The 27232-nt window shown below is 42.5% G+C and overlaps 1 protein-coding gene across 4 annotated transcripts in view; it reads left to right on the plus strand.

The window, feature by feature from the left end:
* EPG5 (ectopic P-granules 5 autophagy tethering factor) overlaps positions 1–27232 on the plus strand; it is a 129773-nt gene extending 102541 nt beyond the window's left edge. For 3 of the 4 annotated variants that reach the window (XM_067699207.1, XM_067699208.1, XM_067699211.1), the window contains exons 36-44: positions 5338–5513; positions 8382–8567; positions 9191–9400; positions 10074–10218; positions 15658–15900; positions 17223–17439; positions 17949–18164; positions 19876–19990; positions 22401–27232. In XM_067699207.1, the coding sequence (XP_067555308.1) occupies positions 5338–5513; positions 8382–8567; positions 9191–9400; positions 10074–10218; positions 15658–15900; positions 17223–17439; positions 17949–18164; positions 19876–19990; positions 22401–22583 (1691 nt within the window). In that variant the 3' untranslated portion in view covers positions 22584–27232. The remainder of the gene's footprint in view (positions 1–5337; positions 5514–8381; positions 8568–9190; positions 9401–10073; positions 10219–15657; positions 15901–17222; positions 17440–17948; positions 18165–19875; positions 19991–22400) is intronic. The other variant, XM_067699210.1, reaches the window with a different exon arrangement.

Consider the following 27232-nt stretch of genomic DNA (forward strand, 5'->3'; position numbering starts at 1 on the left):
CTGCTTTAAAAAAAAATCCATTGAATTTTTCATTTCAGTTTCTAGAAGTAATGTTTGTTTATAAAATTTATCCAGATCCTTTTAAAACATATTTATTTATTTTTTAAAAAATTATTTATTTATTTATTTTTGATTGTGTTGGGTCTTCATTGCTGTGTGTGCGGTCTTTCTCTAGTTGTGGCAAGCAGGGGCTACTCTTCATTGTGGTGCACTGACTTCTCATTGCGGTGGCTCATCTTTGTTGTGGAGCACAGGCTCTAGGCGTGTGGGCTTCAATAGTTGTAGCACACAGGCTCAGTAGTTGTGGCTCGCGGGCTTAGTTGCTCTGCGGCATGTGGGATCTTCCCGGACCAGGGCTCGAACCCCTGTCCCCAGCATTGGCATGTGAATTCTTAACCACTGCGCCACCAGGGAAGTCCCTATCCGATCCTTTTTGATAGCATCTTCTTTCTTTAATTTAAAATTTCAATTTTTATTATTTTAAAATGTTTAAACATACTTACTTTCCTTTATGAGCTGTATGCAGCAATTCCGTCATCTCAAGTTTCTGTTCGGGGGTGGCTCATGCTTCTGTTTGATGTTCCTTCAGAGGCTTGTTTCCTTGTGTATTTTTTAATTTTCTCTTGTGAGCCCGTATTTAGAGAGACTTTATCTGTGGAAATTCCATGAGGACTAGGATGAGGGTGTATGCCTCCAGAGAAGATCTGCATTTGTTGCCATTTGGCTCTGTGTAATTCCTTGGCTTTGGGTTTCTCACACTACACAGATACATGAAATCAAACCCCATACTCAATTACCACAATCAGCTTTCTTGCCTCCCTGACTCCCAGTCCAGGCTAAGGCAGAGAAGATCCGTTCCCCTCCCCCCTTATCTGCCCTTTCAGTGAGGGTGTAGTCCTTAGAAAATCTTGTTTTCTGTTTCCTTGTGCTGTTGAAAACCCCGCATAAGCAAACAGCCCCAGGGCACCTGAGGCTTCCCCATCAGTTTAATACTCTGCTTTCCTAGTCTCTCTGACCTCTTTTCTTCCACTGAATGTATGTAGCTGTGCATTTTCAGAGTTGTTGTATTTTACTTAGTGTATCTAAATGTTTTGTATTGGGAGGCTTGTAAGGATATTAGGTCCACCCAACCCAGATTCTTGCAATAGCCTCCTAACTGTCCTTCCTATCTCATTTCTGTTCCTGCCTATTTACTAGATTGATTTTCCAAAAATTCTGTTTGTATGCTATTATATTCTTATTCAGAAACTTTTAAATGTAATAATGTTTTAGCTCAGCATTCAAATGTGTCTGGCTCAGAGCACTTCAACATTATGTGATGTTTTTTTTATGGAAGCATTCCATTCAGCCATACTGCTCTACTCAGTGTTCCCTAAAAGTCCTTGGATCTTCCCTCTGCCACTTCTTTGCTTATGCTGATTCCACTACCTGGATGAAGCCTCGGGCCCTTTATATTCTCCTGCATGTCTGTTCATGTGCATACATTTCTCTCCTGCCTCTAAATCTTTATAGCACATTGTTGTAGTTTGAATCCTTGGGAAGCAGACGCCATGATGGAGCCAGAATGCTGAGATTTATTTGGGGTACTGCCTGTGAAAATAAGAGGGAGAGGAATAAGCGTGGGCAAAGAAAGCCTTCAGACCCTGTTGCAGGCCTAACACCTGTGAAAGGAGAGTAGGAAGAGTCTCAGCCTGCAGGGCAGCGCTGAGAAAGTATTGGCCAGCTGGTTAGGGAGTTCTAGTGCCAACATTCTTTTTTGAGGATCCTACCTTGGGCGGAAGCAGCCAGGTCAGTGCTTAGTTGTTGGCTGAGGGCTACCTGGGAGGAGGATGGCCTCGACTCAGGTGCTAAAGGTGCTGTGCCCTGATCTGTGGCAAGTTCTGTTTGAAGGGAGATCTGAGTGGTGCACCCCCGTGGCTACCATGTGTTTATGTGGCACTGAGTCCTGGAGTTAACAATATGTCATCCAGTATTTTATATACAATATATATAATAGATAGCATATCAGATAATAGACTATATATTATAATAATATGTATAAATATATATAGCAATAATATATATGTTATAATATAAAACAATGTATCATCCAATATTTTATATATATACAAAAATAGACTTTTTTTTTAGTGTAGTTTTAGGTTCACAGCAAAACTGAGCAGAAAGCACAGAGAGTTTCCGTATACCCTTTCCTCCCTGCTCCGCATGCATAACCCCCTCCCCACCCACTATCACCATCCCCCACCAGAGTGGTACATTTGTTATAGCCGATGAACCTACACTGACACATTATTACCCAAAGTCCATAGTTTACATTAGGATTCATGCTGGGGCTTGTACATTCTCTGGGTTTGGATAAATGTATAACAATGTGTGTCTACAGAGTATCATACAGAGTAGTTTCACTGCCCTAAATATCCTTTGTGCTCTGTCTATTCATCCCTCCCCCACCCCAGCCTTTGGCAACCACTGATTTCTTTTACTTTCTGCATAGTCTTAGCTTTTCTAGAATGTCATATAGTTAGAATCATTCATTATGCAGCTTTCCAGATGGGCTTCTTTTGCTTAGCATATGCACTTAGGTTCCTCCATGTCTTTCATGACTTGATAGCTCATTTCTTCTTAGTGCTGAATAATATACCGTTGTCTGGATGTACCTCATCCAGCGTTGTTTTTTTTTTTTTTTAAATATTTATTTATTTATTTGGCTGTGTCGGGTCTTAGTTGCACCATGCGGGATCTTTTGTTGCGGTGCGTGGGCTTCTCACTAGTTGAGGTGCACGGGCTCCAGAGCACACGGGCTCAGTAGCTGCGGTGCTCATGGGCTCTCTAGTTGTGGCGCACGGGCTCTAGAGCACACGGGCTTAGTTGTTCTCCAGTTGCCCCGCGGCATGTGGGATCTTAGTTCCCTGACCAGGGATCAAACCCACGTCCCCTGATTGGAAGGTGGATTCTTTACCACTGGACCACCAGGGAAGTCCCCATCTAGTATTTGTTGTTGGTTTTTTTTTTTTTTTGGTGGTACACGGGCCTCTCACTGCTGTGGCCTCTCCCGTCGCGGAGCACAGGCTCCAGACGCGCAGGCCCAGCGGCCATGGCTCACGGGCCCAGCCGTTCTGCAGCATGTGGGATCTTCCCAGACCGAGGCACGAACCTGTGTCCCCTGCATCAGCAGGCGGACTCTCAACCACTGCGCCACCAGAGAAGCCCCCCATCTAGTATTTTTGATTGACTTTTTACATATCTGATCTCCTCTCGGTCCCCCCCCCACCACTGCTGTTATAAGATATAAACTCTAGGCACAGAAACATTCTTCTTTTTATCTCTCCCCAACCCAAGACTTAGGACAGTGCCGTACTCTGAGTTGTCTACTTGATAAAAGTATTGGTTCAGTGAGTAACACATGAAATCCTAATAGCACTCACTTTTTTTGGAAAGGTAAACTTATAGCTGCATATTACCATCCACAACATATTTATAGTGAGACAAATATTTCAGCATAAAATTATTGTCACAAAGGCTATTATTTAGTTTCTTAGTATAAAAGGGCAGGCACTCTCACAGGCCCGTGTATATCAAATAAAAAAGTGGCCTAGGAATAGGAGAGTACACAGATAACATTAAGAATTGGCAACTCAATTCAGAGAGAGGAAACAGAAGAACTGTGCACAGCAAGATGAAGAAGTATTAAATTATAGCCTTTTAGTGAGATCGTCTGGTTCAGCTCTCTGTTTTTATTGATGAGAAAAAATGAGGACCTGGAAAGCAAAATGAATTCATCTGAGGTCACAGAACTTATTTGTGTCTGGGCTGGGACTAGAGACGCTCGGTCTGGTCCTAAGAGATTACCTCGTAGACATCTTCTCCTACGTATCCATCCTAATTTAAACAAAACTATCTTTTTTATCCATATTTAAACAAATGCTCCTCTTCACCCCTGTCTTAAAAGGTTGTTAAAAACATATGTTACTGTTTCCTGAGGACTGGGGATCGAGGGCACAGGAATGTTAGCAGTGATAAGTCGACTTATCGTGTGTTGATGCTCATTAGTCATTTTTCAAAAGTCAGTGTTGAGAAACTCCCATCAGGTTTCTGCTCTCGTTGTATGTGGCTCTCTCTTCTTTGACCAAATTCCATTCCTTTGCTTAGAGCCAGAAAGTCTGAAAAAATTTGTTTCAGACTAAATGCTCCTGAGGGCACTAAAGTAATTGATACTCGTGAGGATAATACTGAGTGATTCAGGTCACAGAAGAGTGTGAAATTTGTTTTAGAGTGACTTACTTGAATGACAGTTAACAGTCTAGTTTTACTGCACCAAGGGTTAAGATTTAGTCATTTGGAACATTTCCTTTTTTTAAAAAAAATAAATTTATTTATTTAGGCTGTGTTGGGTCTTCGTTGTTGTGCATGAGCTTTCTGTACTTGCGGCGAGTGGGGGCTACTCTTCCTTGCGACGCATGGGCTTCTCACTGCGGTGGCTTCTCTAGTTGCGGAGCACGGGCTCTAGGCATGTGGGCTTCAGTAGTTGTGGCTCGCGGGCTCTAGAGCTCAGCCTCAGTAGTTGTGGCACACTGGCTTAGTTGCTCCGCGGCATGTGGGATCTTCCCGGACCAGGGATCGAACCTGTGTCTCCTGCATTGGCAGGCGGATTCCTTTTTTTTTTTCTTCTTTTTTTGTGGTATGCGGGCCTCTCACTGTTGTGGCCTCTCCCACTGCAGAGCACAGGCTCCGGACGCGCAGGCTCAGCAGCCATGGCTCACGGGCCTAGCCGCTCCGCGCCATGTGGGATCGTCCCGGACCGGGGCACGAACCCGTGTCCCCTGAATTGGCAGGCGGACTCTCAACCACTGCGCCACCAGGGAAGCCCGGCTGGCGGATTCTTAACCACTGCACCACCAGGGAAGTCCCTGGAACATTTCCTTTTGAGGAACATTCGATTTCTCCAAGGTGCCAAGTGAATGAGGTGTCAAATGCATGAGACTGAATTTGTGCTGAAGGCAACAGACTGAAGGGATGCCTAGAGTTGGTTGTGGTTGTGGAAGTGTATTTGCGTTAAAAAGTCATATATTTAGGAGTTTTAGAGAAAAACTGTTCACGCCTGCTATCTCCCTCACACCAGCTGCTCCTTCCAGTCACCCTGGTAAGTAAATTACCATTCTTTATTATTGCTCTGCCATCACTTTTTTCCCTGGTACGTGAAAATCTTTGAAACTGGGTAATTATTGAGAACGTTAGGTTTTTACACTTTTAGTTCAAATTTGTGTTTTGTGTTAATTTTTTGCTTGTTTTAAAGATAAACCAAAAAGTCTTCAGCTATATTTTCTTTTTCAATTTTAGATAAGCTCTTGCCTGGTGATGACGGACCCCTTCGGTTACACCTGATACATTATTGTGAAGCATGTACAGCACCCAAAATGCCAGAGTTCATTCTGTATGCTTTTCACAGTGCCTACCAGAAACTCCCATGGAGGGACCTGCATCCTGACCAGATGCTCATGGAGGCCTTCTTCAAGGTAAACCCTTCACTCTCTATGTCACAGCCTGGCTTCTTGGGAGCAACCTGTTCACTGTGGGTTTTAGGCCCAGTTGCAGTGGGTGACAACGTGGACCCTGCCCGAATTCTGTATCGCCCAGACAGTGCTTGTGTAAAGCAGCATCCTATGGACATCGTTTCACTGTGTTAGTAGATGACTGGACAGCATTTACAGAAAACCCAGAGAAAGATTTTTGTCTGTAATATGACAGTCATCCCCTAGTCTTCGGTGATATTGTCATGTGAATACATAGTTTAATCACTTTGTCACACTCAATCTTGGCGTTTCTGTGAATGCATGTTTTTCTAGGATAGTATCATTAAAACTGCTTCTTGTTAAATGTTCTATTAAAGTAGAATGTAAATCGGTACTCAAACCATTAGTTTCTTTAAGCAGTTATGTAAGGGGATATTAGGCTGTAGGAGACAGAAGTACATTGTAACAACCAGTAATGCATCATAATCATATAAAAGACCTGAAATGGCCTGGAAAAAGTCCCACTAAGTGTGCGGGAGTTTTTGCAGTAGAAGCAATAGTCAGAAAACGGGTACAGTAGTGTCACTTGCATACCAGTCAGGCATTTCTGTTGTTCTTAAGTTTTTGTTTTAAAAAACCCTTTAATCTTGTCTTAGCTTTTTATGATCATTTCAGTTTATTTGTTCATAGTCATCAGTTCATTTGTGTTTACTCATAACCTAATTCACATTTATTATTGAGATACTTTAAGTGCTTTTTTTTTAAAAAAAATTATTATTTATTTGTTTATTTTTGGCTGCATTGGGTCTTCGTTGCTGTGTGTGGACTTTCTCCAGTTGATGCAAGCGGGGGCTACTCTTCATTGTGGTGCACGGGCTTCTCATTGCAGTGGCTTCTCTTGTTGCAGAGCACGGGCTCTAGGAACATGGGCTTCAGTAGTTGTGGCACGTGGGCTCTAGAGCGCAGGCTCAGTAGTTGTGGTGCATGGGCTTAGTTGCTCCGCGGCATGTGGGATCTTCCCGGACCAGGGCTCAAACCCGTGTCCCCTGCATTGGCAGGCGGATTCCCAACCACTGAGCCACCAGGGAAGTCCCTAAGTACTTTAATTACTGCAGATCCATAGTTATTTATGACAATTAGTAAAATGTACTGCAGTCTTTTAGTGCTGTAAGTGGAGACCCCACCCACTGCTGCTCTTGTCACCCACTCCTCTGTAGCTGAGCTCTAAGGAAAGCTGAGGACAGTCATCTTAGTGAAATACAAAGTTAAGAATGATTTTATAGCTAGGTTTAGACTATGAGACAGGCACAAAGTAGGTATTCATCATCATTATGAATATGGAATTGAACCTTTGTTTAACGAGCTGTAAGAGAGTAAGAGAGTGTTTAAGTAAGAGCACAGCTTTAGCTATATGACAGATTAAATAGAATGGTCTATAAAGGGATGCTATAGACTTTGTATCTCTAGGAGTTTTAGTCTACTGATAGATGACTTTGCCCGGCCCAGAAGCTGGGAACCTTTCTGTTGCATGAGTCTTGCTGGCATAGTAAAGTATGTTTGTGAGGGGGTTGAGGGTGAAGATAGAGAACAAATTATAAAGGAGGATGAAGAATCATTTTCTAAAAGGGAAAACGAGCAAATAGCATGATATAATGATGGTACTAATTGGAAGACATGAATCATCAAATTCCACTGATTGCGATTTTATAAATGGAGTTGAGCTTTTTAATCTTCTTTTTAAAGGAAAAATTTATAGCTAGCCATGTTTTATTTTAAACAGACTTGAAATAGGCTTATAAGAGATAACTTTGATATTGATTATATACTTTAAAATACATTTGCCCCCCCATCCCCGCTATATTTTAAATGGGATAATTAAACATTATGTAGTCATCAAAAATTATAAAGACTAATGATATGGGGATATATTTATAACACAACATTATACAAAAAAGGCCATATAAAAATTATATGTGCTAATATAGTAGGTCTCAAAGTATGGTCCTAGGGCCAGCAACATCAGTACCACCTGGGAACTTGTTAGGAAGACAAATTCCTGTTCCTACTCCAGATGCAGGGCATTAAAAATTCTATGGGTACCCCCCCAACCCCCATCTCACACAAGTCCTCCAGGTGGTTCTGATGCACGCTCGGCTTTGGGAACCAGTGACTAGTAGATATATCACCTTTGTCTTGCCCAGCACATCTGAGGACTGTGGTAGGCTCCCTTGAGCACCAGTGACTTACTGTGGCAGGGATTTGCCACCCTGGCTGGAGCTAGGGAAGATCATTCCTTTCCTGTTAAGAATTAGTGGAATAGGGACTTCCCTGGTGATGCAGTGGTTAAGAATCGCCTGCCAATGCACAGGACACAGGTTCGATCCCTGGTCTGGGAAGATCCCACATGCTGCGGAGCAGCTAAGCCCATGCTCCACAACTACCGAGCCAGTGTTCTAGAGACTGCGTGCCACAACTACTGAAGCCTGTGCTCCTAGAGCCCGTGCTCTGCAACAAGAGAAGACACCGCAATGAAAAGCCCATGCATGGCGACGAAGAGGAGCCCCCACTCACCGCAACTAGAGAAAGCCCGCACGGAGCCACAAAGACCCAACGCAGCCAAAAATAAAAATCAAAAAAAAAAAAAAAAAAACAATTAGTGGAATAAATAATGAACTCCAAACAAGCTGAAAGGTGTGCCATACATTGAACATGGAAGGAAAAATATTATAATCTAAATCTCTGAGGGCAGAAGGGTTATGAATGATTTTTATAATCTGGGAAAAATGTATAATTTAAAAGATATATAATTTAGAAAACATTGGTTTCTATACATTTTTAGGATATGTAGCTAAAAACATTGTTTCCTTTTAGGTGGAACGAGGAAGCCCCAAGAGCTGCTTCTTGTTTTTGGGGTCTGTCCTCTGTGAAGTCAACTGGGTCAGTGTGCTCTCTGATGCCTGGAATCCCAGTCCCCACCCAGAGACCCGGAGCATGATTGTCTGCCTCCTTTTCATGATGATTTTATTGGCAAAGGAAGATCAACTGGTGGATCAAACAGTAAGTTTGGAGAGCCTGTGATAAAGACTTGGCAGGGCTCTCTAGATCCTCACTGTGTATGAAGCTGTGGTTTTTAAGTTGTTTCCCTCTTGCCTCTTTCAGTGTGAATATATGCATGGCATACGGGATGTGCCTTCAACTAGGTGTCTGATTTTCTTTTTTTTTTGCGGTACGCGGGCCTCTCACTGTTGTGGCCTCTCCCGTTGCGGAGCACAGGCTCCAGACACGCGGGCTCAGAGGCCATGGCCCACGGGCCCAGCCGCTCCACGGCATGTGGGATCTTCCTGGACCAGGGCACGAACCCGTGTCCCCTGCATCGGCAGGCGGACTCTCAACCACTGTGCCACCAGGGAAGCCCGGTGTCTGATTTTCTTATATAGTTCATAGTCTAAGGGAACCACACCAAATATAAAAATCAATTTCAATTTACATCTCCTTAATTGCTTGTTCTACAACCAGATCATAGAGTTCCTTTGAAAATTGGGTTCTGAATACTTATAAATCTTAATGTGTTTTGCCAAAACTTTGGTTATTACTTTCACGAGTACTCCTAACTTGAGAGATGCATATTTCTGGAAAAAATGGGAGCTCTGGAACTAAAGGAATGTGTGTTTCATTTTTAGGATTCTCCTCTACTTACTCTCCTTGGACAGACAAGCTCACTCTCGTGGCATCTTGTGGATGTTGTGTCATATCAGAGTGTGCTAGGTTATTTCAGCAGCCATTACCAGCCATCCATCATCCTGGCAAAGGAATCTTCTGCTGAGTTAATTGTGAAGCTCCTAAAAGTGTCTGCAGGTCTTTCCGTTCCTACTGACAGCCAGAAACATCTTGTGAGTTAATTGGGTCCTTTAGAAGGCAGAGTGTTCTTCAGGGCTGTAGTATAAGTGCTACTGAGGACTGTCTCGAATCCTGTGAATGGCTCAATAGAAAAAGTTGGAGGATGTATATCATTTTGGCCTCTTGGGTCTTTCAGTTTCGTTTATTTCTTCTGGTAAGCCTTTACCTACTAGCAGTGTCACATGCTAACGAGGTGAAAAGGATTGAGGGCCGACAGTGAGCTGTGGGTTTACTGATTTGAATGTCATTGGCAGCAGAATGGCAGCAAGTTATGAGCATGAGTTTGAGGTCTGACAAACTCAAATCCCCAACTCACTGCCATTCTGACCTTGGTTTTCTCACCTGAATTGGAAATAATAATACCTTGCCTTCAAAGTGTTGTGAGGATTAGATCAGAAAATGAACATAAAAGTTTTTGGAAAAGTTCCTGGCAAGTACTTAGTGTGTAGTTAATGTTGTTATTAATGTAGTAAAAACCTACTGGGATTTGGGAGAACATGGGTTCTGGTCTAAGTATTACCAAAGATTTTTATTTCCCCAACACAGGGTCTGTCCTCATATGACTCACTGTTCTGTCCTCTCCCAGTGCAGTGTTGTGCTCCCAGGGAATATCCAGTTAACACTGCATGCATGGATTCATTTGAATGATCCTTTTTTTATTGTCAGGATGCAGTTCCAAAATGCCGAGCCTTCACTCACCAGATGGTACAATTCCTCAGCTCCTTGGAACAAAATGGAAAAATCACGTTAGCAGTCCTTGAACAGGAAATGTGTAAGCTCTTGGATGATATCATTGTTTTTAAACCACCTGGTAAGTGACTATGGTGGAGTCATGTATTCACTCAGTAAATGAATTCCTGCTGTGTATAAGGCATCTTGAGATCAGGAAGATGGTCGGGACACTGTCATTCCTGTTTGCAGAGAAGCAGTGGTCAGAGAGGTGACTGGACCATAGGGACACTTGTCATCTCAGCACTGGCCAGGGTGGGGTGGCATGAATGGTAAGAACTTGAGGAGGCATAGACACTGTCAGTTGCTGGTGTGAGGTTAACTGGACTGAGGGCTAAGTTAGATGACTAGATATAGTGATTAGGAGATAACCAGAGACCATCCATCGAGCAGCATTCCTGGATGTTTTGGCTCCTAACTGGGAGGGCACTTCAGAATCACCTGTAGGCTTGTAAAGAAACTTCATATGAGAACCTGTGCTCCTAGCAGTTTGGTGGACTGGACATCCTGATTGCCTCTCCTGCCGAAAACAACTAAGGATGCTGGATAAAATGTTTTTAAGAAACCCAAAATTAAACGTATTGACAAGGTGACAGAAAATCTCAGAAGTCAGAAACTAAGTAAAAGGAGGAACCCATAAAAGTAGATGGAGTACTGAGGCTGGCTTTTACCTTGAAGGCTTTTGCTGACACTCCTTAGATTAGGGGAGATGATAAAGCCCAGGGCCTGCCTAAGATGGTAGCCTGAAAGGACCTCCTGTGCATTACCACACAGGATGGCATACTCAGGGTAAGGATGAGTTAGAAATGAACCTGCCCTGAGAAAGGAAGACAACAATCCTTAGATTCATTAAACCCAGCAAATCCCAAGCAGGGTAGATAGAAAGAAATTCACCCCTGTACACACTGTAGTGAAACTGCAGATGCACCGGGGTCAAAGGAACAACATTCAACATTTACAAGGACAGCCGGCTTCTCATTGGCAACAGAGGAAGCTGTAAGATAGTGGAATAACACCTTCAATGTGCTGTGAGGAGATGACTTGTAACCTGGGATTGTAAACTAAGAAGAACCATCTTTCAAAGATGAGGATGAAATAAAGATGTTTTCCTTGAAACCTGAGCGTGTTTGTCCCAGTGGACATTACTAAAGGAAGTACTAAATAAAGCATGTTCTTTAGGTAGAAGAAGAGTGATCACAAGTGAAAGGCTTGAATTGCAAGAAGGAAAAGTAAGCAGAGAAAGTAGTGAAATGTGGGTAAATATAAACAAAAACTGCCTGTATAAAACTACAGTAATCATCATTTAGGGGTTTAAAAAGCAAAAGCTAACATTAAATTATATGACCACAAATATATGTAAGTTAAGAAGGAGGTTGAGTTAAAAGCATTCTAAGGTTTTAATATTGTTTGAGGGGGGGTCAAGAGATTGATTAAATTTATGTCTTCGTAGAATATGAATGGTAAAAATTCTAAGCAATTCACCAAAAGAATAGAAATAAAATATGTAAGTTCTAAGTTAGTAGAAGGAGATAAGGATTGGCCAGGACTTCCCTGGTGGCACAGTGGTTAAGAATCCATCTGCCAATGCAGGGGACACGGGTTTGATCCTTGGTCCAGGAAGATCCCACATGCCACGGAGCAGCTAAGCCCATGTGCCACAACTAGTGAGCCTGTGCTCTAGAGCCTGCGAGCCACAACTACTGAGCCCACATGCCACAACTACTGAAGCCTGCGCGCCTAGAGCCCATGCTCTGCAGCAAGAGAGGCCACCACAATGAGAAGCCCATGCACCGCAATGAAGAGTAGCCCCCGCTCTCCGCAACTAGAGAAAGCCCGCACACAGCAATGAGGACCCATTGCAGCCAAAAAATAAATTAATTAATTAAATTTTAAAAAAAAGGATTGGCCAAATTTTGTTCAATCCAAAGAAGGCAAGAAACATGGAGAAGGTAAGAAAAATAGCCAAAATAAAAAGATAAAATTTAAATGTATCAGTAAATGTAAATGGACTGATGCTCAGGTTAAAAGATGAAGATTGTCAGACTGGATTAATAATCAACAGCATCCAGTTTTTTATGTATTTATTTTTTAAAATTTTAGTTTAGTTGTGGCTCACGGGCTTAGTTGCTCCGTGGCCTGTGGGATCCTCCCGGTCCAGGGCTCGAACCTGTGTCCCCTGCACTGGCAGGTGGTGTCCCAAACACTGCACCACAAGGGAAGCCCCAACATCCAGTTTTAAGCTGTTTATAAGAAGTATATCTAAAGCATAGGATATAGAAAGCTTTCTACAAGGCAGTCACATTAGGTATTAAAATAGAAAGCTGGTACAGCTATATCAGTATGAGACAGATAGGACTGTAAGGCAGAAAGCATTACCAAGCCAGACAATCTCTTGTGTGTGTTCCTGCCCTGAAGTTGCATGAAAAACACATATATACATAAAAAACACATATTACTTATATAAATAAATAAGAAAAAAGCATTATTAAAAATGAAGAGAGTCGTTGGAAATTGATATAAGGTTCAATTCACCAGGAAGAAAATGCAGAAGGTGAAAATTGACAGAATTAGGAAGAGAAATGTCAAATTTGCTCACAGTGAGGGATTTTGACCCATGTCTCACAGTAACTGATGGATCAGGTAGACAGAAAATCAGTAAGACGATAGGATGTCTGAATAGCACAGCTGGATGTAATGAGTATGTAGAGAATAATATACCCTGTTAAGTCCAGAATGCACACCGTATCAGTCTCACATTGAACAGTTAAGAAACTTGACCCATTACTAGGGTTAAAGCATATCTCAATCAATCCCAGAGGACTGGTATCAGATAGACCACACATTCTAACCACAGTGCAATGAACTTAAAAATCAGTAACAAAATATAACCAGGAGGGAAAAAAACTATACATTGGAAATTAAGAAGCAAATTTTTAAATAACTGATGACCAAAGGAACAATAACAACAGAAATTTAAAATATTTAGAACGGTATTAAAAAAACAGAGCATCAAAACTTGTGGGATTCAGCTAAAGTGAAACTTAATTTCATGGCCTTAAATGTTTATATTAAAATTTCTAAAAGCTGAAAATTAATTAGATAAACACTGAGCTTAAGAAATTATAAAAAGAACCACAAAATATAACCAAAATCTGCTTAGAAAGAAAGAGATAATAAAGAGAAGATAAATAGGAGGAGACTAAGGGTGAACAATGAAACTGGTAAATGTATAGGAAAATCTAAATGAAATCTGACTCTATAAAACAGTAATAGTAATGTGTTGTTGGGTTATGGTAACAGTAGGGAAGGTCATAGGAAATTAGCATTGTCTGGGAACCAGTTAACATCAAACTTTGAAAAATCAAGAATGCATGTTGTAATTTGTAAAATAACCACTATGAAAATGTTAAAAGAATATTTGAAGAGAGAAAAAGGAATGTAGAATTGGAGGGACAAATTGGAAGCATATAGTAAGATAGTAGATTTAGACCCACTCACATCAGTAATTACATTAACTATGAATGACTAAGATTGTCACACTGGATAAAATAAGGAAGAAAAAGACAATCCAGTAAAAAAAATGAACAAGACCCTTAAATTGACATTCTACAAAAGAGACTATTCAAATAACCAATAAACATATGAAAACATGCTAAACCTTGTTAATATTTAGGGAAATGCAAATTAAGAACTTGATGACATACTCTATCACATCCACCAGAATAGCTAAAATTAAAAAGTTTTCAGTACCAGATGTTGGTGAGGATGTGGATCAGTGTTAACTCTCATATACTGCTGATCACAGAGTAAATTGGTACAACCATTTTTAAATGTTTGACATCATCTACTAGTTTGCATATCCCTCGGCTTGGGATATGCAAACTAGTTAAAAAAAAGAAAGAAGAATTAGCGGGCAATACTGGAGAAATTGATTTAGAGTTGGTCATATGTAACTGGGCCATGAAGATTGAATAATAGCCAGGCAAAGGAGTGAAGGGCGTTCTAGAAAGATCTTAATCAGAAGAGTGATGGGATCAGTTCTGGTTTTTAAGAACAACATTTGTTGGCTGTGTTGATGATGAATGGGAAGGAGAGAGGCTGCGCTCTATTAGGAGGCTTATTGCAATCATTTTTTGTTCCCATGAATCATAACTAAAAGATAGATTAAAATCACTATTCACAGATGCAAACTGTTACATATAGAATGGATAAACACCAAGGTCATACTCTATAGTACAGGGAACTAAATTCAATATCCCGTGGCAAACCATAATGGAAAAGAATATGAAAAAAAGTATATATATATATGTATAGATGTATAACTGAGTTACTTTGCTGTATAGCAGTAATTAACACAACATTGTAAATCAACTGTACTTCAATAACAAAATAAAATTTTTTTAAAAATCAGAAAAAAAATTTATTCACCTGGAATTCAGAGATAAGGCCTTTATTACCAAGAATATTTATACATAAAAAAGTAGATTCACACACATATAGTGCTTTAAAAATTCCTTGCTTGATAATCAGTATATCTTATGATAACATTAAATTAGGGTTTATTGTACACTGTGCAAGTGGGTGAATTTGGTTTGATGGGTGTGATAAGACCTCCCCACTCGCGTTGACATAAATACCAAAGCCTTGAGGTGAGAAAGCCACAATTCTATTCCCTTAAAACAATGAACCCAACTCAAGGAGAATTAGAAATAGTTGGCAAAAATTATGCCTGGTGAAGGGAATTCCCTGGCTGTCCAGTGGCTAAGGCCCTGCAGTTTGACTGCCGAGGGCCGCGGGTTCAATCCCTGGTCGGGAAACTAAAATCCCGCAAGCTGCACGGCACAGCCAATAAAGAAAAAACAAATAAAAATAAAGTGTACAATTCAAAAATTATGCCTGATGAATAGTTACCTCAACACACCCTCAGTGAAAAATATTTTCTGTTCTTGGATGTGAAGAAGGAATCTACCTCAGTCACTTATTTGCAGTTCTCTTTTAAAATGAATTTGCTCTTTTTCTTGTGTTGTATTCTTTTTTTCACCTTTTAATATTTTGGAAAGACCCAGTCTGTCCATTTTTCTTATTTAAAAAACAGAAATAAAAGAGCTGCTGTTAGGAGTCTGTAAAAAGGTTTTTCCTTTCCTTACTTTTATATTTAGTTTTAAATAATAACCTTCATTCTGTGTAAATCATTCTAGAATTATTTACAACTTTGGCATTGGTAGGGGTGGAGGTACTGTTTCTAATTAGTTTACCAAATGACTCCTGAGATCTATGTATTTTGTCTATTTATTAAAGTATCACTTGGTCACACGCTGTAACCAGGGATCTCGCAGTAGTTCCTGCTTTGCTCTTACAAAGTATGTATGTGCCACATCCTATCCTTAAAAGCTAAACACAGAAGGATTTTCCTTCTGGCCCCTGGAGAGCAGCTAGTTTGAAGCACCATTGTCCCCTTTATCACATTCACATCGTCATACCAGCAGCCTTTTGCAAACGTGTTGGCTTTGTTCCCCTTCAGATCTGGACAGCCAGACCCGCCACATGGCCCTCAGCAGCCTCTTTATGGAAGTCCTAATGATGATGAACAATGCAACTATCCCAACAGCAGAGTTCCTCCGAGGCAGTATCCAGACCTGGATTGGGCAGAAAGTGCATGGGCTGGTGGTTCTGCCCCTGTTAACAGCCGCCTGCCAGAGCCTGGCTTCCGTCCGCCACATGGCCGAGACGACGGAAGCCTGCATCACTGCTTACTTCAAAGAGGGTAAGAGGACCGTCATGTCAGGCTCTCAGTAGACCCATCTTTTCCAAGGAAGATTAAAGCTTTGTCTGAAGGAGATACCTTTCCAGACCCTTCCTGTTGAGGGATTGTACTGTTCTAATATCTCTGTAAATGTTGTTGATGTTTCAGAATATAGTTTGTTTTCTTCATAAAGATGTGCAGTTAGCATGAGAAATTTTGGCCCATGTTGGTACCATCATGTTTCAAGGGAGGGAACCTCTAATTCATTTTATGTGGGTTTTGGAGTGTCAGACCAATCCTTTTATGGCAGGCAAATTGTTTATGTCATAGGCCTAGTCATAGTCCTAAAAACAAATGCTATATACCAGAATCTTTATAATAATGATCCACTGTATTAATTTTCTCTATTTTGTCACTTGTTAAAGTTTTTCATATGTCCTCTTATTGCATTTTGTCATGTGTTTTAAACTATTATGGAGTTCTCTTCCCACCTCCCCTCCCGCCCCCCACTCCCGCTTTGTCTTCTTATTTCCTACCTCTAAATTTTCAGATTCTGGAAACAGCCTGATCTGGTTAAAAAGAATTGCTCAGAGCAGTACTTCTCGACTCTGTTACCCAGATATACATCATCGTGCACACAATAGGGGAGAACGAAGGGTACTGGAGTGAGAATGCTAGGAAGTGCCTGCAACCTGCCCATGCCCTTTCTTGACAACACGTGAATAATCCATGTTCCCATGTCCCCCTGTGGAACGTGCTATGTGTGTCACCATGTCACCCTGCTCCCATTCCCCCCAAAGAATTGAGAACCATTAGGATAACACTCTTGCTCCAAAGTTATTTACTGTTTGTTGCTAAAATCAAATTTGTTTTTTCAATTTGTGAAACATTTTCAAGAATTTCTGTCAAGATACGAGTCAAACTAAACTTTGATAATTAAAAAATGCTTATGAAGGATAGAGTAATAATAATACCCCTCGGAAAAGCATAAGTATTCATAACATACTTAAAAATGGTATTAGGTAAAGTTAAAACTCTTAGATAACTGGGAGAGGCGGTGTCTACATGAGATTTTAATGATCATAATATGGTGAAAGAGGTGATTTATGAAAATGCAGCCATGATACCTGACTTCATGATACCCTCTGCACTGGCAGCCAGGACAAAGGCATTTAGAGTGAGGGCTTCCAGTCCAAGACATGAGGCATTGTCAGGCCCTCCAGGGTCAATGTGAGTGGTGTTTTCTCGACCTGAAGCTTTTAAAGTGAAAAGGTTCATTAGAGTAGTTAAATAGTTTGATTCTTGCTCTTACCTTTCTCTACCTCTTGGTGTTCTTTTCTTAGGCTCCCTCAATCAGAATTTAGGCTGGGGCCCCATTCTGGTGTCCCTTCAAGTTCCCGAGCTCACCATTGAAGAGTTTCTGCAGGAGTGCCTGTCCCTCGGCAGCTACTTGACTCTCTATGTCTACTTGCTTCAGTGTCTAAATAGTGAGCAGACACTAAGGAACGAAATGAAAGTGCTGCTTCTCTTAAGCCAGTGGTTGGAACAGGTGTATCCAAGGTATATTGGCCCTCCGGTTGCCTACAGCCGACCGACCCATGGGATTGGGATAGCTTGAATTTGGGTTTAAGTTAATGTCCACTTAAGTGCACAGACCCAAGTGATACATAAGAAACAAACAAGGCTATGAGGTACAGTGACACCTATTTTAGAAAGATTTTCCTTGCATGGGCCGATTTTCTGAGCAGGCGTTTTATTTCCTAAGACAGGTATTTTGAAGCACCACCTTTAGCTTCCATATCCGTTAAGTAGGGGCAACAACGTTTAGCTCACTTGATTAAGTGAAAGGACGTCGAGCTCATATATGCTGTCTGGCATGTAGAAGGGGCAATAAATGTCAGCTGTTCCTTTATTGTCCAAATACTTTATTAACAGCATTACCTGTCAGCCTAAGCTTTTAAAGTACTAAATGTCCCTTACACTTAAAACTCATGTGTGGACTTTCAGTTAAATGAGAGTGGAAAGAATCTACTCTGAATTTGGTTTTCCTCCCCCCTCTCCGCCCCCAGCTCTATGCAGGAAGAAGCAAAGCTGTTTTTGTGGTGGCACCAAGTCCTGCAGCTGTCCCTGGTTCAGACCGAGCAGAATGACCCGGTCTTGACGGAGTCTGTCATTCGAATTCTGCTCATGCTTCAGGCCCGTCAGAGCCTGCTGGCCGAGGAGAGGCTCAGTTCAGGGATTCTCAGGGCAATTGGGCTGGGCCGGAAGTCGCCCTTGTCTAACAGGTGAGAAAGCACCTGCTCTTGCTTTTCTAAACGGGCCACAGACACCTGCACATACCTAGGGGGTGCGATACTTGGTAGATTTTCTATTTAGGAGCTGAGCTAGGGTCCTCCCAGTGATTAAGAAGAAAACAATCAGAGCCTGATTACATCTTTACATTTTAAAAAGGGTGTTTATTTTTTCCGTTTTAAAACAACTTTTATGTTCAAAGAATGTTTTTAGCAGTGTCTCATTGTATTTTGACTTGGTAACCTGACCACACTACACATTGCTTTTGTCTTTGAGCCAGTGACGGTGTGCAAGGTTAGGTTAAAATACCCCGTCAGCTGCTTCACTGCCAGCACTTTGTCAGGGAAACCCAGGTCCCATGAGGGACTCGGTCTAGCAGTAGAAGTTAACTGATTAGAGGGATAAGTAATGAGAAATACGTTCAGGTTTTTGTCGCTAAAAATTCCAAGGTGTGAGAGAATTTGCTACTAGCCCCAGTTTATCTCCTAAGACTATTTGCATCACGGTTTTCTTTTAAAGGCCTTATCTGGTTTGAAAGGAATTCTTGCTGTTCTGATGTCAGCATTCTTATGGAATAGCCTGCTGCGGCTTTGGGAGCCACCCAATCCAAACCAGTTAACATCATACTCCTTTGTTTGTGGTAGAATTTAGCAGGACTGTGTGATTTGATTCACTTAAATTGTAAAATACACGTCACATAAAATTATCATGCTAATTAACCCTTTTAAAATATACAATTCAGGGACTTTCCTGGCAGTCCAGTGGTTAAGACTCCGTGCTTGCACTGCAGGGGGCGTGGGTTCGTTCCCTAGTCAGGGAACTAAGATCCCGCATGCCGCGCGGTGTGGCCAGAAAAATCAATGATAAAATGTACAGTTCAGTGGCATTTAGTACATTCACAATGTTGGTGCAACCATCACCACTATTTTGTTCCGGAACATTTTCTTCATCCCAAAAGGAAATAGCTACTAAGCTACTAGGCAGTCACTCCCTATTCCCCTCTTCCCCAAGTCTCTGGCAACCACTGATGGATTCCTGACTTTATGTATATCCTGTTCTGGGCATCTCATATAAATGGAGTCATGTAATACGTGGCCTCTTGTGTCTGGCTTCTTTCACTTCCCATAAAGTTTCAAGGCTCATCCATATTTTAGCATGCACTGGTACTTATTTCCTTCTTATGATTGAATAATATTCCGTTGTATGGACACAGCACATTTTGTTTTTCCATTCATCAGTTGATAGACATTTGGGTTGTATCCACTCTTTGGCTATTGTGAATAGTGCTGCTGTGAAAGTTATTTACGAGTTTTTGTTAGAACACCTGTTTTCGGTTCTTTTGGAATTGTTGGGTCACATGGTTACTCTATATTTAACTTCTTGAGGAGCTGCCAAACTGTTCTCCATAGCACCTGCACCATTTTTAACATTCCCACCAGCCGTGGCTGAGAGTTCCAGTTATTCTGTATCTTTGCCAACACTTTCATTCCTGAGACTGAATTATGTTTTCATTGTTTGGGTGGTGATAATGGAAGGGCAGATAAAGACTCCTTGATCATATTTACAGTTTTCCTGAAGAGGCTAACAACCACAGTAGGTCTGGAGATGTGTTCGTCTTATTTTTTAATAGAAAATATGGTATTTATTTTAAAATGCTTACTTTAATAGTCATTTACTTCTTCTAATCCCTCCCTAACACTTAAGGTTCCGAGTGGCTGCCCGAGGCATGGCTGCCTTTCTTTCAGTTCAGGTTCCCGCCAAGGATCAGATCCGTTTGAAGCCGAGCTCTGAATTACATCTGACCCTGAAAGCTCAGCAGGTCAGTGAAAAGCTTTGTGGTTAAGGGCTAGAAGTTTTCCACAGGAGGAGGGAGGTGGTACCTGTAGTCTTTACACGTGATGACCTGGTGATGATGATCGGCAGCAGCACAGCATACTGTCTGGCGGGCTCTACTAACTGGAAAATGGTTAACGTGTGTATCTGCCTCGGATTGTCAACCAGTTTTTGTAGGAACTTGCCCAGAGCCCTATTACTACCCTTGTAGAAGTAGCAAGGCCATGGGCAAGCCAGTCTAGGATCGAATTTGGCTCTGATGACATGACTGTGTGCTGACACGTCACAAGCTGGGGCTGGGGACAGGCACAGAAGATGAGACTACAGTTGAGACCGATAGAGGTTAGCTGGGCTTTAACTTGGAGCCCAGGCGGTGGTTCTGTTTTGTGAGTCTGGGGGTGGACCAGTGTTGGCTGACATGGACAAAATGGTAGCTGTGAAAAATAGTTTGTTCTAAAAATATGGAAGGCTACATGGCAGTGGTCCCCCATCCCCATAACTATTTTCACCCATAAACAGGCTGGCCAGGTACAAAGGTTTATAATATAAAACGATGGCTGGCATTCTTGAGTGCTTACTGATGTTAACGAGTTAAAATTTTAACTCTTCTAATTATCATAACAACCCTATACAATACGAACTTTTATTATCCTGGTTTTGTGGATGAGGAAATGGAGACAGAAGGAGACTAAGTAATTTGTCCCAAATCACACAGCCCCTGAGGGCTGGGGCTGGGATTCACTGGGCCTGTCCGGGTCCAGTGTCACGCTGTTGTTCCTCTGCAGTACTGTCTCTGTACACGGTAAATGCTTAGACCCCTCAGCTCTTGTCTTTTGCGGCATTGTCATGTCTGAGCCAGCCATGTACAGTGTGATATCTCGGTATTAAGAGCAAAGATGTAGCGAAAAAATCAGCAGGTTCTTCACAGGCATCTTGGTTTTTACAGTACCCGATACTTGTCACCGGCTGATTAGACAGCCACCATTTGCATCCCTAATGTTGTATAAGAGCTGTCACAAGTGGGCAGTTGAGTGTCCCAGGGGGCGGTTGTGAAGTCAGTGCCATGCATTTCAGTCTGCATTTGAGAAGTCTGCTCTCCTGTGCCCGCCAGCACCTGGAGCATAGCTTTGCTTTAGCTGCGGCCAGCAGGTTGCCCAGTCCTTGCCAGCCTTTGCCGGCCTTCATTTAGACTTAAGTGATGACATACTTGTCATCAGGGTTTTCAGACTGGAAAGAAGTCAACTTTGTATAAAATGATTATTCTTAGGCAAACTGTCAAAGTAGACTGTTCTTTTTAAAAAAGAAAGGGGAGAGAGACATATGGACGCTATGGTTAGTGGGAGTGCCTGTTCCCACTGATTCTTGTTCTTAGATTAACTCCGTTCATACAGCAGTTAGCTTGGTACCAAAATCCCTTCCATTGTTGATTTTCAACCCCAAAACTTCTGTCTTAAACCACTTGGTAATTTATTTCTAAGCTGCCTGTTCATTTACCATCCTCAAAAAATCTTCTCCCTCCTTATATACTGAGCCAAGCAAATTCCATCTTTTAATCTATATCCTCTAGTGCAGTGGTCCCTGTAAATGAGAGAGACACTTCACAGTTCACACTCAGAATGCTAGGGGTGGGTGAGCTCGTATAGCTGGAAAACAAAACTCCCTACCCGCCAAGAACCGTTGTTCTGATTTTTTGTTTGTTTTCTCTAAATACAGTCTTTTTCTCTTCTCTTCTCTCAGTATGAAGGGAGGAAAAATTAAAGTTATGGAAGTAAAGAATGTTTTTCTTTCTTTATTCCCGAAGAGAAGCATGGGAATATGTCAATTCTGTTGGGCGGAAGCCAGAGGAACTTGATCTGTCCGTTGTGTTTGTTGGCTGATAGAACAACCTTATCATTCACCCTCGGCAGCACTTAGCCACTGGTTCCTTCTGAATTTCTAGTTACACGGTTTAGTACGACATTACTTTGTAATCTGAGAACAAACCCAACTGCAAATTAAAGCTGATGCCCGTGGTTTCCGGTTGAGTCTCCAGGAAGAGAGGCAGTAGATGATCTGGCGGGGAGGGCTGCAGTGCTGGCACTGGGGCAAGGAGGACAAAGCAGGAAGACAGCCTGGCTGCAGCAGTGGCTCTCTGCGGGGAGGGGTTGGGAAACAGCACAGGCCAGGAAGAGGGAAGGCTGGATGTGGAAGGCGGCAGACGCCAGAGAGGCTTGGGTTGCCGGCCTCCTTCTCATTGTGGTTGATCAATGCCTGCCTTTGAGACCTCTAGTTCCAGTTCTGTAGCTTCCCTGGAGGCTCACAGTTGCACCTGATGACGTCGGCAGGTGTGCTACACCTGCAGGAATCATGTTATATGCATCCACGTGGTTAACCCTCTTGCCTTCCATGTCTTTTAGGCTCTGAATGCTCTTGAATCCTTGACGTCAAGTAAGCAGTACATTGAATACCAGGATCAGATATTGCAAGCCGCACAATTTATAAAGCGTCCTGGCCATTGCCTCCAAGATGGGAAAAGCTTCCTGGCTCTTCTTGTGAACTGTCTCTATCCAGAAGTGCATTATTTGGACAACATACGATAGTAACACTGAGGCTCTTGATAAACCTGTTGCTGTTTATGTTTACATTTAACTTTGCTGTTGCACAAATAACTTTGCTCAATTTCACTGCAGTTTGGCCAATGAATTAGTTGACTGAGATGCAAGTTGGTGGGCACTAGATAATTGTTGTGCATGTGCACATGTGTATGTGTGTGTTTCCTTAGCTCTTAAAATGTTCCAGGGACTTTGTAATTTTTATGTTCATCCAACAAGAGAACTTACGGAGCTCTCCTTGGGTAGAGAGCCACTCTCAGTTGCCGAATATCCAGTCATCTCATGAGACCCCAGGTGGGGTGCTTTCGTATGTCTCCACTTCTGTCTTTTCCTGTTTCATTTAAATGTCAAGACTCCTGTGCCAGATATAACTGCTTTGGGAATCGGGTTGAACCCTCACTTTTGAATCCCAATTGTGTTCCTTCAAAGTAAAAAAGCTTTGAAAATTTCTGCATTTCTCAAATGTGGGGAAATATACCAGCTTAAATTATTATATTTTTCTCTCAGAAGGGAGATAAGAATGCTGAATCAAAGTGAGTCGTCGTGTAAAATGTGACCACTTGATCCTGATTATAGTGGACAGTAGAGATGGTGACAAGTCCATTTCCATCCAGCCGTGTGTCCTCATAGAGAAGGAGCCATTTGTCTACATTGGGGGCGCATGCTGGTGGTCTGTGGGGAGCATGTCGTGCACAGATGTGTTTTGTTTGATCTCCGTGGCTGAGAGTGTAGACAGGGCTTCCTCTCTCCAGTGCACTGTAGACGTACGTTCCCTTTGGTCATACCCCAGCCCGCTCCTTCATTCACGTCTTATTTGGCCCCTGTAGACATGTAAATTTGCAGCTCTTTCCAGACAGCAAGTTTGATATCTGAAGGTCCTGCTGTTGAGAGACAGAGACAGAGAACTTGACTGTCTGTTTCCTGCTTGCTTTATCACTCCAGATTTAAACTCAAATGAAGCTAGCAAACCTGCTGAAACACTGGTCGGTGGAAACTGGGTCAGGTCAGGAGACTTGACTGAAATTTGGCTTTTTTTTAATCGTCACGTGCCTTCTGTTGTTAACAGTTTGTTCTTTACCAAAGCCTGTCTGCAGTGTTGCCGTGTTTTGCTGCCATCTGCTTGCTCTTGTCATGTCCCCCCTACCCCCTGGAATTCGCACCTTGACTTCTGTCATCATATTCATAATTCTGTTGGCTCAGAATTGATTTGTTTGTCCAGCTGGCCTAAGGTGTCTTTTGCTTGCAGGCTATCTATAGCCCGAGGCTATTTACATAAAAATGTCTTAGTCACTGAGAGCTTTTAGCAGGGGGATTTGGGGTATAGATTAACTGAGTGATAATCTCTTTCCAAATATCGTTTTGTGGTGCTTCCCCCAACATTTGGAAGTGTGTAGGAGCTGTTCTTTATTTTGAATCTTTTTAGTTGGACAGAACAGTTCTGTCCCACGGAAATGCTCTGGTAAAGATCATCCCTGTTAGCCTTCAAGTTCTGTAGGCCACTAAGTGTCCATCTCTGAGGGATGCCTCTCAGAGCTTTCCTTGTTAACACGTTTTAGAAGCTGTGGACAGTTCCATGGCTGATTTGGCAACAAAGATTTTATGACAGGAAATATTCTGTGTGCTGTTTTCTTTGAGGAGGATGTAATTATTGGTATCCTAGAATGAAATTTTTGAGTGACAGTACATACATTTAAAGAAAATTCTGTTTAATCTTAATTTTTGAAGGTTTATAATATTTATAATGTATTTGCTCTGTAAAAATTATAAAAAATAAATCAATCTTTGGTTGTAGCTGGTAAGAATCCGATTTTTAGGGATATCACACTATCTTGTAAAGTATTTCAGTTGTTAAAAGTTGATGCAGATTTTTTTATGCCTGATGTCATCTTTTTTTTTGACACTGTAACTTGATCATCAGAGATGGTTGGTAAAAGTACTTCCTCTCACGCTTAACAGTGGAAGGTTTACTCACCACATAGGTTCCTATGAGAGGCTCTGGGCTAAGAAATTGCTTTAACGACACTAAGATAGTTCAGAAGGTGGCAATGTTGCTGTAGCCTCCTGGGAAAGAATAGACCGGTCTGCCCACTGGCTTTCAGGAATAATGAGCTTTTGTTGGCAAAATAGTCACCTCCAGAGAGCGCAGGGCGTGTTTCAGAGACAGTTAGCAGTGCTGCATGTTGATACCTGGGTCAGTAAGACCAAGGCACCTATGTGCTGGAGCTTCGTTGAAGGTGCACTAGTGCAGACTTTCCCCATACGTGGCCAGCAGTGGCTTCCGGTTCAGATGGGGATGCAGAGCAGCTTCCTGGGCTTGATGAAAAGCACCTCTTCTCTTCTCCACTCTTCTTTCTGCAGTTCACACAGGATGGGCCAGAGAGGCACACTCGACCCCCTGATCTCCTGGCTCCCCTTCCTAACTCTGCAGAAAGCTGCAGGCACAGATGCCAGGGAGGGAGGTTCTGCTGATGCGTCTGCCCAGCCTAATGGGGCCAGGGCCCACCCTCCATGTTCCTGAAGCTCCTGGCACGAGTCGCTGGTGGTTTCATGATCAGCCTGTTGACACAGTCACGTCTGCCTCCTCGAGGTTGCCTGAGTCTCTCAGTTCTTCGAGGTGGGGGAAGCTGGGTCCAGAAAATGAAAACCCCTGAGCAGCCCACCCTCTCTTTAACCAAGTGCCAACCCCCTTCCTCCCAGTCAGTGTATCCACATTGTGCAAGTGAGAGTGTCCATGCCCTTTCTTCCTTTCGAGTGAAGGTGAGACACAGTTTTCTACTGGATTTTTTAAACTTAATTAATTAATTAATTTTTGGCTGCGTTGGGTCTTCGTTGGCACGCACGATCTTTCTCTGGTTGTGGCGAATGGGGGCTACTCTTCGTCGCGGTGTGTGGCCTTCTCACTGCGGAGGCTTCTCTTGTTGCGGAGCACGGGCTCAGTAGTTGCGGCACACGGTCTCTAGAGCACAGGCTCAGTAGTTGTGGCTCATGGGCTTAGTTGCTCCGCGGCATGTGGGATCTTCCTGGGCCAGGGCTCGAACCTGTGTCCCCTGCATTGGCAGGCGGATTCTTAACCATTGCGCCGCCAGGGAAGTCCCTCTATTGGATTTTTAAACCTGAAATGAATAATTTCTGGAGCACGAAGCAGATGTTATAGAATCATGACTTTTGAAGTCAGTAGAGGCATTAAAGCTCATCTGGTCCCATCTCCCACTCAGCAGGGATCCCAGCCCTGATCCTCCAGCCTCTCCTCTGCCCTTTCCTGTGGCTGCTAGTTCCGCTCCTCATGGACAAGCCCAAGTGGCCATTGGTGAGCTTGGTTGTAGTTCTGCTTTATACTGGGCTAAAACTGGCTTCCTGGTAACGCTGGCCATAGTTCTGCTGGAGCTGTTCTCCTGCCCCCTCCTGACAGACCTTCAGACCTTTGGAAATTTTCATACCTCATCACACCTCTGACCCTGCCCGTCCGCCCAGCCCTCAGCCTTTGTCAAACGAAATGCCTAGTGCCTTTAGTTAGTCCTTTGCCCCCATGATGTCTGCCAGGGCTGCCCTTTGGGAAAACTGCCCAAATTAGCCCACGTTATTAGAAGAGGGCCATGCCCAGAAACAGTAGGGTCAGGACTTGGGTAGAACAAATGAGGCACACATATAAGGTGGTACTTGCCTGCTGGCTCCGAGAGAGTGTGCCTCCTTAGGTCGTGTGCCCTCAGCCTGGCCTCTGCTTTGGGGGTTGGCCACACTAGTGTGGGTCACGCAGCAAAGCTTGCTCCCCTGGACATGTGGGCAGCATCAGCTCTCAGCAGCTGTGCCCTCTGGTTGGCACATTCAATCAGTGGTGAGTCAAGCTCCAGAGCTCGGTTTATCATCAGTCGCAGGTCTAACAATAAGGCACTTTGCACTTATCCTTCAAAACTGTCTGCTCTGCATTTTGGACCAACTTTACTCCTTATTCTGAGCTAGTAAAATTTTATTTAGAGCTGAAAAATTTTCTGCTTAGTTAACTTTGTCTTATTAAGCAAAGTGGAGAGTACGATGCTGCAAATAAGCATGATGCTTTAAAAAAAAAGTTCCCTCCTGTCATCTTCCATTTGCATCTGGGTTGTGCTGGGTAAAGTTCTTGGCATCCAGCCAGGCACTAACACTGACCTTGTCCTGGTCTGTGATGATCCTGGTCTGTGGTGACCCTCTCACATTATAGAGGCATCATGTGTCCTATATAAGCGGTAGTTGAAGTTTCCTTCAGTCTAGATAGGTTCCTGATTTCTGATGACAATAACTTGAAAAAAAAAACTACTGACCCTATTTTGGGGTAATGAAACCACTAAGGAATGTTGTTCATTATGATGTAATATCTCCCAAGCACTGAGGTTTAGGATTTATTTTTCTTTCAATGGCTTAAATCACTCAAGTGGCAGCAAATACATCTTAAATGTGTTCAACTCTTTTTTCCTACCCACATGCCTAGTGTGGCCTTTAAAAACAAGTTATTTTGGTCATTAAATGTGCAATATTCACTTCTTATTCATTGTTGGCATTTTACTTGCTTGTACAAAGGATGAGTTTTTATATAGTGATGAAACACAGGAAGAAATGAGAATTGGTTAAGTAAAATTCTGCAAATAAACTAGATTCAAATTTAA

Source organism: Pseudorca crassidens, chromosome 12, assembly GCF_039906515.1.
Source record: "Pseudorca crassidens isolate mPseCra1 chromosome 12, mPseCra1.hap1, whole genome shotgun sequence".
NCBI lineage: Eukaryota > Metazoa > Chordata > Mammalia > Artiodactyla > Delphinidae > Pseudorca > Pseudorca crassidens.